The 14,629-nt window shown below is 43.1% G+C and overlaps 1 protein-coding gene across 3 annotated transcripts; it reads left to right on the top strand.

The window, feature by feature from the left end:
• Positions 1 to 4,364: 4,364 nt before the first annotated feature.
• Positions 4,365 to 12,936, top strand: vtcn1 (V-set domain containing T cell activation inhibitor 1). Of its 3 annotated transcripts, XM_052083085.1 has the most exons (6): positions 4,365 to 4,407; positions 4,498 to 4,584; positions 4,824 to 4,888; positions 6,814 to 7,176; positions 12,445 to 12,699; positions 12,781 to 12,936. In XM_052083085.1, the coding sequence occupies exons 2-6, from the start codon at positions 4,553 to 4,555 to the stop codon at positions 12,882 to 12,884; spliced, it is 819 nt and encodes a 272-aa protein (XP_051939045.1). In that variant the 5' UTR covers positions 4,365 to 4,407; positions 4,498 to 4,552; the 3' UTR covers positions 12,885 to 12,936. The 3 variants fall into 3 exon arrangements, with proteins under 3 accessions (XP_051939045.1, XP_051939046.1, XP_051939047.1); XM_052083086.1 differs by lacking the exon at positions 4,365 to 4,407 and having other exon boundaries at positions 4,492 to 4,584; positions 6,817 to 7,176; XM_052083087.1 differs by lacking the exon at positions 4,365 to 4,407 and having other exon boundaries at positions 4,492 to 4,584; positions 12,490 to 12,699.
• Positions 12,937 to 14,629: the final 1,693 nt, after the last annotated feature.

Raw genomic sequence — 14,629 nt, 5'->3', positions numbered from 1 at the left:
CAACACACGCCCAGCTGTCCTGGTCAGCTGGGTTGGGCGCCTGGTGATCTGCCATCTCAGCAGCCTGAGTTTGTGTATGTGTGTGCATGGTTTAAAGTTTAAAGTCTTTTCATGTGTGCTGCGCTGAAGTCACTCAAAAGGTGTTTCCTATCTTCAACTGCTCTACTTAAGCCAGCCTCAGACTTCACCACGCCACCTGACTGTCATTTCTCAATCATCATATCTTGTCGCGCCAGTACTGGATCCATTGCTTGGCAGCATCACTAGTGTCTAAGAGGTCTTGATCTGTGCAGGTGGGCCCCAGTTCACAGTCCCGAAGAATGTGCTCCATTGTTTGTATTGGGTGGCCACACGGACATTCACTGCTGAGTGAGAGTCCCCATTTATAGGTGTTGTTCCCAGTCTTGCCTACTCTGGTTCTAGCTCTATTTAATGTCACCCAGTTCCTTCTTGAGAGGGCTGTTCCACTTGGAAGATGTTCGTTTGGGCTTTGGATTGCACCATTTAGTGCAGAGCTGTCCCATTCTCTCCATTTTTCGAGCCTGTGGTTTGTTGACTGCTCAGGATCTAAACTATGGACAGTCATAAAGCTCTTTCTGGACTTCAGTCTTCTTATTGAGTCACTATGACCATAGAGGGGGTGTCTTGTGTCATTTTCTTGACTATGCTTTTGTGCCCTTGCATGAATGTCTCTACGTATGTGTGGTGGTGCGATGCCCGCCAATCTGTAGAGTGCTGGCAGTGGTGTTGGTTTTAGTGTGCCAGTAATTATTTGGCATGTGTTGTTCAGCTCAGGATCTATTTTGTGAGCATGACATGATCTTGCCCATGCTGCTGAGCAATATTCAGCAGTAGAGTAGCATAGTGCTAGAGCTGTTGTTCTCAGAGTTTTAGGATCTGTTCCCCAGTTAGAGTTAGCAAGTTTAGCTAATAGGTTGTTTCTTGTGGCAACTTTTGACTTGAGTTTCCTTACATGTTCTGCGAAGGAGAGCGTTCGATCCAATGTGACTCCAAGATAGACGGGATAGTCAACATGCTCAAGTCTCTCATTATTCCAGTGAATGCTTAATTTTCTATTTGCCTGGTGGTTATTTAGGTGGAATGCACACACCTGCGTCTTTCCTGGATTGGCATTAAGTGAGTTTTGTTTATAATACTCTGTCAGGTGTTGAAGAGCAGCTGATAGTCTCCTTTCGGTGGTTTCAAATGAGCGCGATTGGGTGGCAATACACAGATCATCGGCATATATAAATCTTCGGATGTTTACAAACTCTGGCTGGTCATTTGTGTAGATGTTAAAAAGTACTGGAGCCAGAACAGAGCCTTGTGGGAGACCATTTTTTTATGTTCGGTATCTACTTTTCTTGCCATCCATTTCTACAAAGAAGCGTCTGTTTGTAAGCAGTGATTGTATGATTTTCACAATCGTTGTATTATGAACAGCTTTGGCAAGTTTCAGGAGAAGGATTCTGTGATTTACTGTGTCGTATGCAGCAGTCAGGTCTACAAAAACTGCACCAGTAATTTGCTTGGCCTCAAAACCATCCTCGATATACTGAGTGAGGTTTAATATTTGGCTACAGCATGATCGCCCTGGACGAAATCCAGCCTGGTCTGGCGATAGTTGTTGTTCCACTGTAGGGTGCATTCGGGCCATTATCATTCGTTCATATAATTTGTAGAGGGTGCATAGGAGCGAAATAGGACGATAGTTTTTTTTATTCTCTGGGTCTTTACCAGGTTTTAGCAGGGCCACGACTCTTGCTCTTCGCCATATCTTCGGGATCTTTAGACTTGCTGCACAGTTGTTGAAGAGAGCAAGTATCCATGATCTTGTCTTTGTACCGAAGTGCCGAGTTATCTCTGTTGTAATACCATCAAGTCCTGCTGCTTTGCCAGGTTTGAGGTATTTCATGGCTTCCAAGAGTTCTTCCATGGTGAACGGATTGAAGAGTTCATCACTTTCTTGCATAATGCAGTCCATTTCTGATTTCATTTTTTTGAGGTATCCTCGCTCTTCATTGGGTGGTTTTCCATTGAGTAGTAGTTGGTTTGCCACTTCGTCCGGTGTAACGGCAGCTGTTCTTGTTCGGATGTTCTTTTCTGTATTCAATTTCTTTATAATGCTCCAAGCCTTCTTGTTATTATGAGTCATATCTGTGTTGCATATAAGTTCTTGCCAGCGTTCACATTTTCCATTTGCAACAGAGGCTGTTAACAATTCACCTAGTTGGATGGTATTTTCATCAAATGGATCTGCATTATATGCTTGAACATAATCCTCATAAAGTTCCTTGCTTTGATCTGTTAGGCAAGGAATGAAGGTCTTTCTGCATCCTCTTGGGATTTGTCTCCTGGAAACCTCCCAGACAAGCTTTTGGAAGTGTTCATAGTTCTCTGCTCGCGCTGCAATGGTGGAGATCCTGGAATCTAGTTCAAGGGTGAGGTCTTCCCATTTTGCCTTTCTAAAGTTAAATCTGGGTGTTGATTTGGAGTCGAGAGGCCTGATGACTGGCCTCACATTCAAAGTGATTGGTCTATGTTGTGATCTGGGGATTGGGTCGTTGACAAATTTTTCAAAATTTGTGTAGATGTTAGAGGACACAAATGCCAGATCAGGGTTATAGCCTCTTTTCCATCTTGCACTCATGAAGGATGGTTTATCTTTAGCATTATGTAAGATTGTCAGGTTGTTATTTAATGCCCATTCTTCAACGACCTCTCCATTCTTATCATTTTGGGCGTAGCCCAGATGGTGTTATGGCTATTGAAATCACCAATAGCAACTAGTGCCTTGTTTCTTTGGCTGACGGTTGTGGGCCACATGAATGGTGTTAATGGTGGTTTGTAAACTGACACAATGGTGATATGTGTCGTTTCTACTTCAAGTATTTCCATCCCTTCTTCGGAGAGATCCCTGCTGTTTAGGATGTTCGATGGATCTCGTGTGTAGATGGCACTTCCATGAACAGGGCTAGCATGGTGGACGACTAGGTGCATGCCTGGGATTTTAGGTGGTATTGAGTCCTTGTGGGTCTCTTGTAGGCATAATATGTCAGCTTTGAGGTTGGAGAGAATTTCGGCTTTTGTTGATGAAATTCCTTCAGCATTGAAACTGACTATCTTGAAGTTTGGCATAATTGGGGCCGAGGGTTTATCCTTTTACCACCCCAATTATTCAGTACTGTGCGTGGTGTAGAGATTGGTCTCCCCCGTGGGTTTGGGAGATTAACAGGGTCGCCGGTACTTGTAGGTACACGCGTGAAGGCTCTTGACCCCATTTCTCAATGACGAGTTTGTATCCTACCTCACTTTGTCTGACAGGTAAAGATCAACAAATCTGGCCTGGGTTTTAGAAGTGAAACTAAATTCAGATTTCCAAAGACTGTGGTTCATCACAGTTGATACTTTTCACATAGAACCGAATAATTTTTAGAGTCCAAAAATGCAGGCTCAGACAAGGATCAAGATCAACTAAAGGAAGAATGAAAAACACTGACAAAAGGTCTATGACAAAACGAAAGCGACTATGAAAGGTATCAAAAGGTCTAGAATACAACACATGAAGCAGAACAGTGAGCAAGATCAATAATCTGATAAAATGACCAGGCAGCTAGACAGTCCTTAAACATACAGCAAAGCTTGATGGGGAAATGCGGCACAGGAGGGAAACGCCCTTTACTCCAGCTGGAGCTGAAACATAATCAAGACAGAATATGACGGGCCAGATAGCTTTGTTTTTCTTTCCCTGAATAAAGAAAATGATCATTTGGAAATTGCATTTTGTTGCTTTGTTTAAATATCCTTAAGATACAGTATTAAAATGAGCTTAATGATCGAAAACATAAAAGGTAATAATTGTGCAAAAAATAAATTGAAAGCAGGAAGGCTGCAAACATTTTTACAGCACTAACCAGTCGAGCACCGTGCAGCCCCGTCTTGGCCTCATGATGTCAAAATGTGAACAGTGTCTTGAGGATGACTGTTTAAACACAACCTCTTATTGAATCAGGACATTTATTGGTCGATTCAAGGATCATATGCCTTTTGTAAATGTTGCCGTCAAGCACTGTTGTTAGAGAACAACAACTAGTGCAGAAAGCACTGAAACATACAGTATAATAGTTGGACATGTGCATTCAATAGCTTAAGGAAGGTCAAATTAAGTTCACTAGTAAAGGTTTGAATGTATTTTAGGCTCGTCCTGAAATTTCACCTGAAAGCCAAATATCCCTAACTTTTTGTGAGTGTGTGTTTCTGGAATGTCGGAAGCCTCTCTTTTCTTAGCAGTGGAAATCAGCTTATTTTAATAGCAGCAGCATACGCCTTAAGGTAATATTGACTCATACGCCTGTTTTTAAGACCGCATCTGTGTGTGTGTGTGTGTGTGTGTAAGTGACTGAATGAGTGAGTGAACCAGCCGACACAAGTCAAGATCATACTTTTTATTATATACATATATTTTTAATTATTGTTGTTGTTATTATTATGTTTTAGGAAATTTGACTTGATCAAGAGGCTTTCATCCAAAGAGGTTTCGGAATGAGAAACTATGGCTTCGCTGGGACAGATCATCTTCTACATGTGAGCATAAAAACTGTGTTTTTTTTAACGCAACGATAGCAAAGTCACAGTTACAATTGTTACTTTCTCGTCATGAACGGCTGCTGATAATTTTGGCTTATACATTTGGCTTAATCAAAACATAACCTTTAATCGTTGTGTTGTCAGAAATATCATTAAATGTGTGTGTGTGTGTGTGTGTGTGTGTGTGTGTGTGTGTGTGTGTGTGTGTGTGTGTACGTGGGCGTGCGTGGGCACAGCATGATCACGCTGATTGCTGTCTTCTCAGCTCTCATCATTCTCATCTTGTCTTTGACACTCTCAGGTAAGACTAAATAATTTTCAAAAAGGTTCGCCATGAGTATGTTGATATGCACACATTAGGAAATTAACCTTTTAGCCACACGAAGTGCTCAGTACAATTTCTTTCGGCTGGTTGATGTAAGTCCAGAAAGACAAGACAAACAATTTTTTTACATTTTTAGAAAAACATTTCCTTTTTCCCCGACATCAGTGTTGTGTCAATGGAAACTCTTGCGGCTCCATATTTTATACATCGTACCAGATGTAATAATCAAATATCATTATTCGCAAAAGATCTGCGATCCCTAGGCTCCAAGGAGCGGATCAAACCGTCGCCAATTCCTAGTGGATCGCAGTGAAGTCCGTAAGGGAGCCTCCACGCCGAATTGACGGGACTTTCCATCACTGGAGAGTTGGTGCGAAGTGGTAATTACCTTCGGGTCAGCAAAATCCCGCAGGACCGCGTCCGGCGGTATACAAATCCATCGCAGTCCTGGCGTTAACCGGATCCCCAAGCCGACCATCCCCATGGGTTATGAAGGAATGCCCACCCTTCAAAATAAAACACCGGGCCCGGCGCACCCACGGTCCAACCTCGGGTGCTGCAGACCCCCTGGACCACCACCGTTGGCCACTGCGCTGCCGTGGACCCTGGCCACGTGGTCAAAGTGCGGGGGCGGGGTTGCAACCCGTCCCCCTCCCTCACGCTACATAGCCCCCAGGATGGCTATTCTCCCCCCCCCCCCCTCCTGCCCCCTCAACCCTTTTCCCCCCTCTCCCGATCCCCTCAATAATCAAACTGCCAAGTGTGATTCTGTCACAAGCCCCTTCCAGGCTGCCAATAAAAGCTTACTCAATCCCGGGGGTCGGCAGCCAGTGGCTCAAGAGCCGCATGCGGCTCTTTATGCCACCCTACTGGCTACCTGGAGCTTTTTCAAAAATGTTTGAAAATTTTAAAAAAAAGATGGGGGAGGGAAATACATATTTTTGTTTTAATATACTTTCTGAGGACACACATGACACAAACATTCTTAACATTTTCTAATGTTGCAAAAATGTGTCGAATAAATATTCAATTTCAAAATTTCTGCCAACGTTGATTTGCGTCATAGCCTGCAACACACTGTTCTATCAGTAGGGCGAGATGCCAAGCACGGGCCTGTTGTATAAATAAATAAATAAATAAAATGAAAACGGTGTTCCCTGTACAATTCACCAAGGGCACTGGCAAAGAATGGGAATGTGGAGAGCCGAGAGAAGCATTTTTCAACAGTACCGTTATGGCTATTGCTCATTATGGCATGCATGTGTACATGTGTGCATATGCACGCGTGTGCGGTAATGGGTCGATCTCGGAGGCTGGTTGATCGAAAAGTAGATCTTCGGTCAATAAAACGTTGAGCACCCCTGCTCCCCAGATGCACTGCAGGGGAAAAAACTAATCATGAAGGCTCATTGTAGGAGCAATGCATCAGGAGCAAACTTCATCATTTTGACAGTAGTCTAATACAGCTAATATAGGTACAGCATGTGTTGCCTTCATTATAAGGCATATATTTGGCGTTTAATTTTTTGCTGCTCCAGATATATTCCTTTTTTGGTTCAATATGGCTCTTTCAACATTTTGGGTTGCCGACCCCTGCTCTATCCCTGCTGAAAACGGACCAATACAGATTTAGGTGTTGTGAATCAGAGGCAAGTTGGGACATTGCCTTTATGAAAGGATAAGGAAATAAGTGGAGCCGCTCTTGCAAAATTGCACACATGTTGCACTACTCGCACCATCGTGCTGAAAACACTTTTTGCTCGCTGACTACACTGTGCGCCACAGCAGTTGCTTATCTGCCTCCATTCTGTGGATTCTGTGTAAAAGGTGGATAAATGCACCTGTTACACCTCTGATGTGTCAATTTTGCTCAGTCCCTGTGTTTTTTGTCTTTGTCCAAGAAGGCAGCTTGTCTCTGGTTCAGAGCCTCAATAGACTTCCTGTGGCCAACCTCGGCAAAGACCACATGCTCAGCTGCTTCCTGCCTCCAGACAGCGAACAAAGTACATTCCAAGAGGTGTCAGTCACGTGGAGGAAGGAATCACTGGAAGGAGTCGTTTACCGCTATGAGGATGGTGCCGAGAGCAACAGTGAGCAGAACTCAGAATACAGCGGCAGGGTAGAGATCTTCAGGGATGTTGTGCCGAAAGGAAACGCCTCACTTCTTTTGAGGAAGGTGCGACGAAGTGACGCGGGCAAGTACACGTGCTCGCTCAGCCACTCCGGAGGCAGCGGGAAAGTCAACATCATCCTCAGGACGGCAGGTGGGAAAACTCAACATTCCGGTTGCACTGTGATTCTTTCCATAATCAAACAGCAGAAACCTTCAATTGGAAAGTGACAGATTTTAAGAAGGACCAAAAGTCAACAATGTTCTGTAATTCTCCATGAAAAAAATTACCCTCTCGACAAGAACACACGCTTGAATATTATACACACCCTTTAAATAGCTTTTTAAAGCTGCTTTTTGTTTTTGCTCATGCAACACTCTCCCAATTTGTTTATTGTTACCCGACTTTGCAGGGATTGGAAAAAACAACATAATTTTGGTAAGATAAGATAAGATAAGATATCCTTTATTTGTCCCACAATGGGGAAATTTACAGCCTCCAGCAGCAAGAATGTATGTAGAAAGAAGAAGAGAAAAAAAAACGACAACAAACATCTTTCAATTAAAATACAATATGAACACAAATGGATAAATCGCAGTACTATTTACAATTTTCCTTCACATCATTTAATTATTATTATTACTATGATTGTTATTTTTTATTCATCAGCCTGACAGCAGTCGGTAGGAATGAGCGTCGGTCTGTAACTGGACAAAAAAATAAAAAGCGTTGAAATTGAATCTCTGCCTTGAAGATACACTGGTGCTTTATATCCTTGGTCATCTTCCTCATACATTTGATATCCAACCGTGAACTCGATTCAAACTCCAAATGAATGTTTCACAGTCTACAGCAGCGGTCACCAACATGGTGCCCGCGGGCACCAGGTAGCCCGTGAAGACCACTTGAGTAGCCCGCCAGTGCCTGGACATTGTGATTTGCTAGTAGAAATTATGATTTAAAAATGCAAACATTGGCAGTACTGTGAGACATTTCGAAACACGATCAAAGTCTGACAATTTAAATCATCAAGTATTAAAAATAACACATCCTCATATTATTGAAGGTATTTTGGACAAATATGTTATTTCAGACGTGTATCAATTTGGTAGCCCTTCACACAATCGGTACACATGAAGTTGCTCTCACCCTCAAAAATGTTGGTGACACCTGGTCTACAGTATTATGACCCTCTACTGGTAGATGCTAATACTGCAGCCAGGTTTTGAGCTCCAGCTCAACCGCAAGGTTAATTTAACGACCATCTGAAGTTACAAGTGGTGTCCATGGTGTCTGTGCTCAACAATGAAAATATAAATGAAAAAGTACTTCATACTAGTAATAGTACTAGTGTACTTTAATAATATTAATGAATGTTATTTAAAACGCCATTGAGGACATTCAAGGTTGCTGTACAAAACACATTAACAACCCTTTCAGGGACAGCGGTTACTACAGTGGACAGCTTATCATGTTATCAGGTTATAGGTTGCACGAAAGGGTTGAAACAGAATTTAGTGGATGTACTTCGTATAAAAAGATTCATATTTTTATTTTCAAAACTCCTAAGCCTTGCTTTTTAATGGTGCGTGTATGTCCCAAAGTAGTTTTGTTTAGTCATTTGCGATCCTGTTGTCCCCATGCCCTAGTGGGTTTTGTCCGGATACTCCGGTTTCCTCCCACGTTCCAAAAACATACATGGCAGGTTAATTGAACACTCAAAATCAGGGCTGCCCAACATTTTTTGACCGTCAATCTGTCATGTTTCGGTTTGTGACCAACAGGTGGCACTGTGGGACTTTTCCCTGCAGCTCCGCACCTGTTGGTCGTTAGATAATTATTCGCTATAAAAGGGGTATAAAAGGGTTGCCGTCGCTTTTGTTCCTGTTCCCTGGCGAGGCGAAGGTCGCCATCGCTTTTATTCCAGTTCTCCGGCGAGGCAAGCCTTTTGGACAACTTTGGGACGTCTGAGATCCGTCCCTTGAGTGAGGGGTACTGTCATTTTTCTCAGCAGCTACACACCTGTTGGTCGTTAGGTAATTAGTGGCTATAAAAGGACTCCCGGCCGACTCCTCATTGTCGGGTCTTTGTTTGTTGCCGTTTGTTCGCTGCTGTCATGTTTGTTTCAGTCAGGTTTTGGTCATTATGTTTTATCTTTAGTCATATGTTTTGTTTGATACTTTGGATTTTGTTTGTTTTGGATTTAGTTTTCTGAGTTGTAATCAGAGATGTGTTCAAGACAGTCCTTGGCCTCGAGGACCGAGGGGCGGTCCTTGGCCTTAGCCTCAGAGTCAAGTCCTTGGTCCTTGGCCTAGGATTGCCGGTCCTCAAGTCCTTGGCCTAGGATTGCCGGTCCTCAAGTCCTTGGCCTTGGCCTAGGATTGCCGGTCCTCAAGTCCTTGGCCTTGGCCTAGGATTGCCGGTCCTCGGCTACAATGAGAGATTAGAGCCTCGAATCCCTTTGCATCTGGACCGCAAAAATCACGAAGGAAACCAATAAATTCCATCGGAGGAAACCCGTATTGATGGATTAACTCTGTCGGTTTAAGAGGGGCGGGTCCACCACTGACGGGTAACAGTTAGCGCTACGTGTAAAGAGCGGCATTACAGTTAGTTTCAATCACGGTTTGTTGCGTTTGCGATCGGCAGTTTAAATAGCGTGTAAAGCCTTTCTGTAACAGTGGTGTCTTTTATTTAGTGATTCTTGCACAGTCGTCACGTTTGTGCGCACTACTTTATTTGAGCCAAGTAATTTGCGTTACAGCTGGAGTCAATAATGTCGGCACTTAACTTCCAGGTTTGGCCGTTGGGATTTGGAGTCCTTTTGCTCGATTCCAGTTATGTTTGCTGAATGTTTTCTCGTGTTTGGAATAATGAATATTGATAATGCATAGTTTAAAATCATGGTTGATTTAATTATTTATTGTTATTATTGTGAAGTTGAAGGTACAGTATTAATTAATGTAGTATTAGTGGCAGTGGTAGTGGTAATAATAGTAGTACTCAGAGAATCGTTACGTCGAGATGCACAATTTTCCCACGGGACGCACAGTTCCAAACAATGTGCGTTTTTGGGACGCAAGGAAATTTCTCAGTCAAAACAAACAAACAAAAAACTACGGCCAGCCTGAGGATTTCACAGTAACAATCGTTACCGGTAGCGTGTCGCTTCCCTGGCGTCATTTTCACGGTACCAAAAAATAGTTTAATTATAAAAGTCACCGCACTTGAATTGACTGTGTGATCCACGCGATTTCACTGCGCCTGTATGTGTGTTTGCGATATGATGTGGTGTGTGAGTGTGTTTCTTCTAATTTACTTTCGTTTTGTTTTGTTTTCTGTGTTGGGGGGGGGGGGGGAGAGACACAACAGATGACGTTATGTGCGCATGCGGGTTGTTATTTTAGTCCGCAAACTGAGGAATCGCGTAGATGAAAGTTTGAGATGGCGGCGAAAAAAACTCACCAAGGTCTACTAATTATGATATTTAAGAAATGGGAATGCTTGTCTGATTTTTCGTATGAATCGTCCAAAGGGCGTATCACTAAACTCACCTGTGACGTATGCACAGAACGCAAGAGCGAAATACGACACGAGGCACGATTACGAGGCAAATTGGTCATTAGATTTGTAGGCTAATCGCTGTGAAAAATATTCTGAAACACTATTGGTTATTCTATAATTTACTGGTTGTAGCATGGTAACTTTATGAATAAAACATTCGTCACAAGGTGTAGTAATTCTAATGTTAACTGTTGGTAGAACTCATGATGACGTGTGTTAAATTCTTTCGTCAAATTGATCGTAGATTGCACATGGATCGTCTTGGGAAGAGGATGTCAAGCCCCATCAATACTTACCTGCATTAATGATTACCAGTCAATTAATCTTTGCAGTGTGAGATTGGAAAAATACTCTGATGATGCCACATGAGTACACCAGTTTTTGATCCATTTATTTTTTGGAATAAACCTGGAGTACACAGCTGCTGATGAATATAAATTTCACTCGCAAGAGGAACAACGACGCGCAATAACAGCCACAAGGCTAAGAGGCAATGAATCAATACAAGTAGGAATTGGGCGAGAGAAATTTTGGCACGGCGTGGAATTCTCCGGCGGTGAGTAGACTGCCAGAGCGTCCAAATAACTACTGCACATACGCATGTACTTACACACACATTCCCAAATGAGCAATAGCCATAAGGCCCCTAAGATGAACGAAACAGAAAAATAAAGTAGACACAAAAGTTTGAGTTTGTGAAAAGCAAATCACAGAGACCTGACGCCAAGGCAAGGGACACACTTTTGCAGCGTGTTCACAATCGTAGCTCACGTGTCCCGTTTGAAAATGCATCTCTCAGCCCTCCAGATTCTCATTGTTTGCCATTTCCCTTGGTGAATTACACATGAAACAAACTCAGAATGAGAATAATAAAAGATATGATGCACCAGTTCTGATCGCAAGCTGCAATTCCGGACTGCTGACCGCTAACAACTTTCAGTGATGCAGGTCATGGGACACTGTAGGTTAAATATTCCCTGCTTTTTTATATTTTTTATATACTTTTTGTGAAAGTGAGACTGATAGGATGCTAAGGGTAAAGTGTACACAAAGACAAACATAACATATTAATATCATGCGCACAGACACACAAATGTTCAGTTTTTTGGGTTTTTTCCCCCCTCTACACTCCTTACGATCAACTTGGGACGCGATCGACATATTGGACACTCCTGATCTGAATTTTCCCGAGGTGTAAGTGAGAGCGCGGATTGTTGTTGGTCGATGTGTGCCCTGCGATTGGCTGGCAACCAGTTCATTGTGCCCCCCGCCTACTGCCGGAAGACAGCTGGGATAGGCTCCAGTGCGCCAGTGACTCTTGTCAAGTCAAGTCAAGTCAACAGTATTTATAGAGCACTTTCAAACAGCCATCGCTGCATACAAAGTGCTGTACATGTAGCAATTGTGAGGATAAGCTGACTAGAAAATTGTTGGGTGGATGGATGGACGATTTTCTTGTGGTGATTGTTGAAGTCACAACTTAAAACTACAGTCGACCGGGGCATATTTGTCATTTGGCTACCATGGATTTGCATATTTGCTTTTTCATTTTTTCTGATTTTTAAAAAAAATTTAAGGATTCCCCCCCCCCCCCATATCCCCCCGCTTTTCATGGAAAGTGTACAGTGTACTGTCTATATATCCACTCAGAGTGTGGTCCATCTCTGTTTACAGTATCTTCAAAGCACTCCAATCTCTCATCTTGTAAGACCATTTCCTGTGAACAGCACTCTTTCGGTCACCCCACAATTATTATGTAGAATCTGGGTCGTGTTTTTTTTTTTGTAACATATTAAGACACTGCACTTTTTTTCAGGGTTGACGCACACATGATTTCTTTTTATATCCTCCTGTAAGCTTTCACAGCACCCACGTTTACGTTGTCAAGCGGTGTCCTGACAGCTGAGGCAAGCAGATGGTTTCCCAGGCCCAACGTAACATGGCTGGATGCCGACGACAACGTTCTGCAGGGGAGCACAGATTTACAGCAGAGCTCTGCGGGCATGTTTCGAGTGGTCAGCACACTGCAGTCGCTCAACATCAGTGACATATACACGTGCAGCATTAAGACTGAGCTTGTGGTCTCACACTCTGATGCCACAGTGACAACAGGTCAGTTACCCAGATACGCCCTCCATTTCAAAACCATGGAAACATTTTGTGAATATTTTCCTTTTATGTCATATTTTGCAGACTCTGATGTTACCACAGAAACATATTTTACCTTCAATGCAGCATCACCCTTGATTGCGCCGTATCTCAGAATAATGTGTGTCTTTTACGTTTATCTATTGTAATGCAACACAAGTCCTTCAAAATAAAATATAAATTATGTTCTAATGTATCACATGGATAATGCCATTATTTCTTGTATATTAAGCCATTTAAACATTATTTATTTGATGATCACAGCATGAACATTTTGTGTAACTGCCACTAATTTGCTTCAAAATCTAATTTATGACGTTTTCATGGCTGCTTTTTTCATTTTTTATTTATTGTACTGTTTAATCGTTCAAGGGGAATTTCAATTTATGCTCCTGTAATAACCTATTAGCCCATGTGAACTCTTAATTCCTGCATAAATTGGTCATTCTGTGAACTGACGCTCATCTTGGCCACAACATACAGACACAATTTTCCCCACAAAAACAATATGCTTCCATGTTTTTATTGAACATGTAAAGAGCAGGGTGGGAACTGATGCTAACCTCCCTTGGAAACAAAACCTCAACCAAACCTCTCCTGTAGGTACAATCAGACCTGTACAATGCTCAGGGGGATTTTTGGGCGAGTTCGAAAATTGCTTCAGGGCAGCAATATTTTTCTTGAGATGTCTGGTGTGAATTGCTCTCATGAGGTCATGGGACAACATCCCTTTGTGTTGAGGTCAGATCTGACGGAGCCACTGAAGAAGGCATAATGTATTTTCTTCTGTTGAAAGAATTGTGTTATTATTTCTGTCCTATGGTTCCTTTTCCCGTCGCTTCACCCATCTCCTCTTCAGCTTGAGTCGGCAGTTAGTCTTAAGTTCTCCTGTCTCGATGAACTCGGGAATTCATTTTTCGATATGAAAGCAATGCCGCCATACAATACAAAGGAGATGCACATTTTGTACTTCAATTGACCAGAGTTGTTAAAAATATTTACTTTAATTTCTCAAGAAGTACAAATATTGAGGTTTAAAAATATTTTGGTTGAAGTCTCAACTCCAGCTTTTTACTTCAGTAAAAGTATAAATGTAATGGGAGGAAACCGGAGTGCCTGGAGAAAACCCACACAGGCACAAGGAGAGCATGCAAACTCCACACAGGAAGGCCGGAGCTGGAATCGAACCCCGCACTTTGGCACTCTGAGGCAGGCATGCTCACCTTTTCAATGCATACTTGTCGTCAATGGTCCCCACCGACCAAATATATCAGGTGACTACAGTAGGTAAACGGGTGTGGGGCGTACTCACATATTTTGCGCAGGGGATTCAACCCGGCAGGTGCAGCGGACCTGCGAGATTTGACTCCCGCCCCGTGGAATGGCAGCCCCCAGCCAAGCGCGTTTCCCATGCCGCGGTGCGCCAGAACGGGCTCGAGGTCTTCACTGCCCGAAACTCGTTGCTTCCGATCCCGGCTCTGGCCTTCCTGTGTGGAGTTTTCATGTTCTTCCGGGCCTGCGTGGGTTTTTCTCCCACATTGCACAAACATGAATGGCAGGCTGATTGAACATTTTAAACTGTCCCTTGTCCCCCTGGTGTGAATGTGAGTGTGGATGGTTGTTGGTCTGTTGTCTGGTTGTTTGTCTCTGCCCAAAGACAGCTCCAGCATGCCCCGCGACCCTTGTGTTAGCAGAGTCGCTTCACAGCACATGCCGATTGGCATCCTTCTGCCACATTGTTGGGTTGAGGTCATTCCAATTGTGCAACTTTTAGGTGGCGCCAGAGGATCGCAAATGAGTTAGCTTTTTTGCAGGAGGCTTCAAACCAATGCATTTTACACGAACACGTCCGGTCGGGATTGTTAGTAGGGCCTGGTTGGGACCTCCAGACACA

Source organism: Hippocampus zosterae, chromosome 12 (assembly GCF_025434085.1).
Source record: "Hippocampus zosterae strain Florida chromosome 12, ASM2543408v3, whole genome shotgun sequence".
NCBI lineage: Eukaryota > Metazoa > Chordata > Actinopteri > Syngnathiformes > Syngnathidae > Hippocampus > Hippocampus zosterae.
Note: the sequence above shows the minus strand (reverse complement) of the source record. Positions and strands in the feature narration are given on the sequence as shown.

Coding starts and splice junctions, on each gene's coding strand:
- vtcn1 (XM_052083085.1), top strand. CDS start 4,553: ATGGCTTCGCTGGGACAGATCATCTTCTACAT. Junction 4,889..6,813: donor CTTGTCTTTGACACTCTCAG/GTAAGACTAAAT, acceptor TCTTTGTCCAAG/AAGGCAGCTTGTCTCTGGTT. Junction 7,177..12,444: donor CATCATCCTCAGGACGGCAG/GTGGGAAAACTC, acceptor TCCTCCTGTAAG/CTTTCACAGCACCCACGTTT.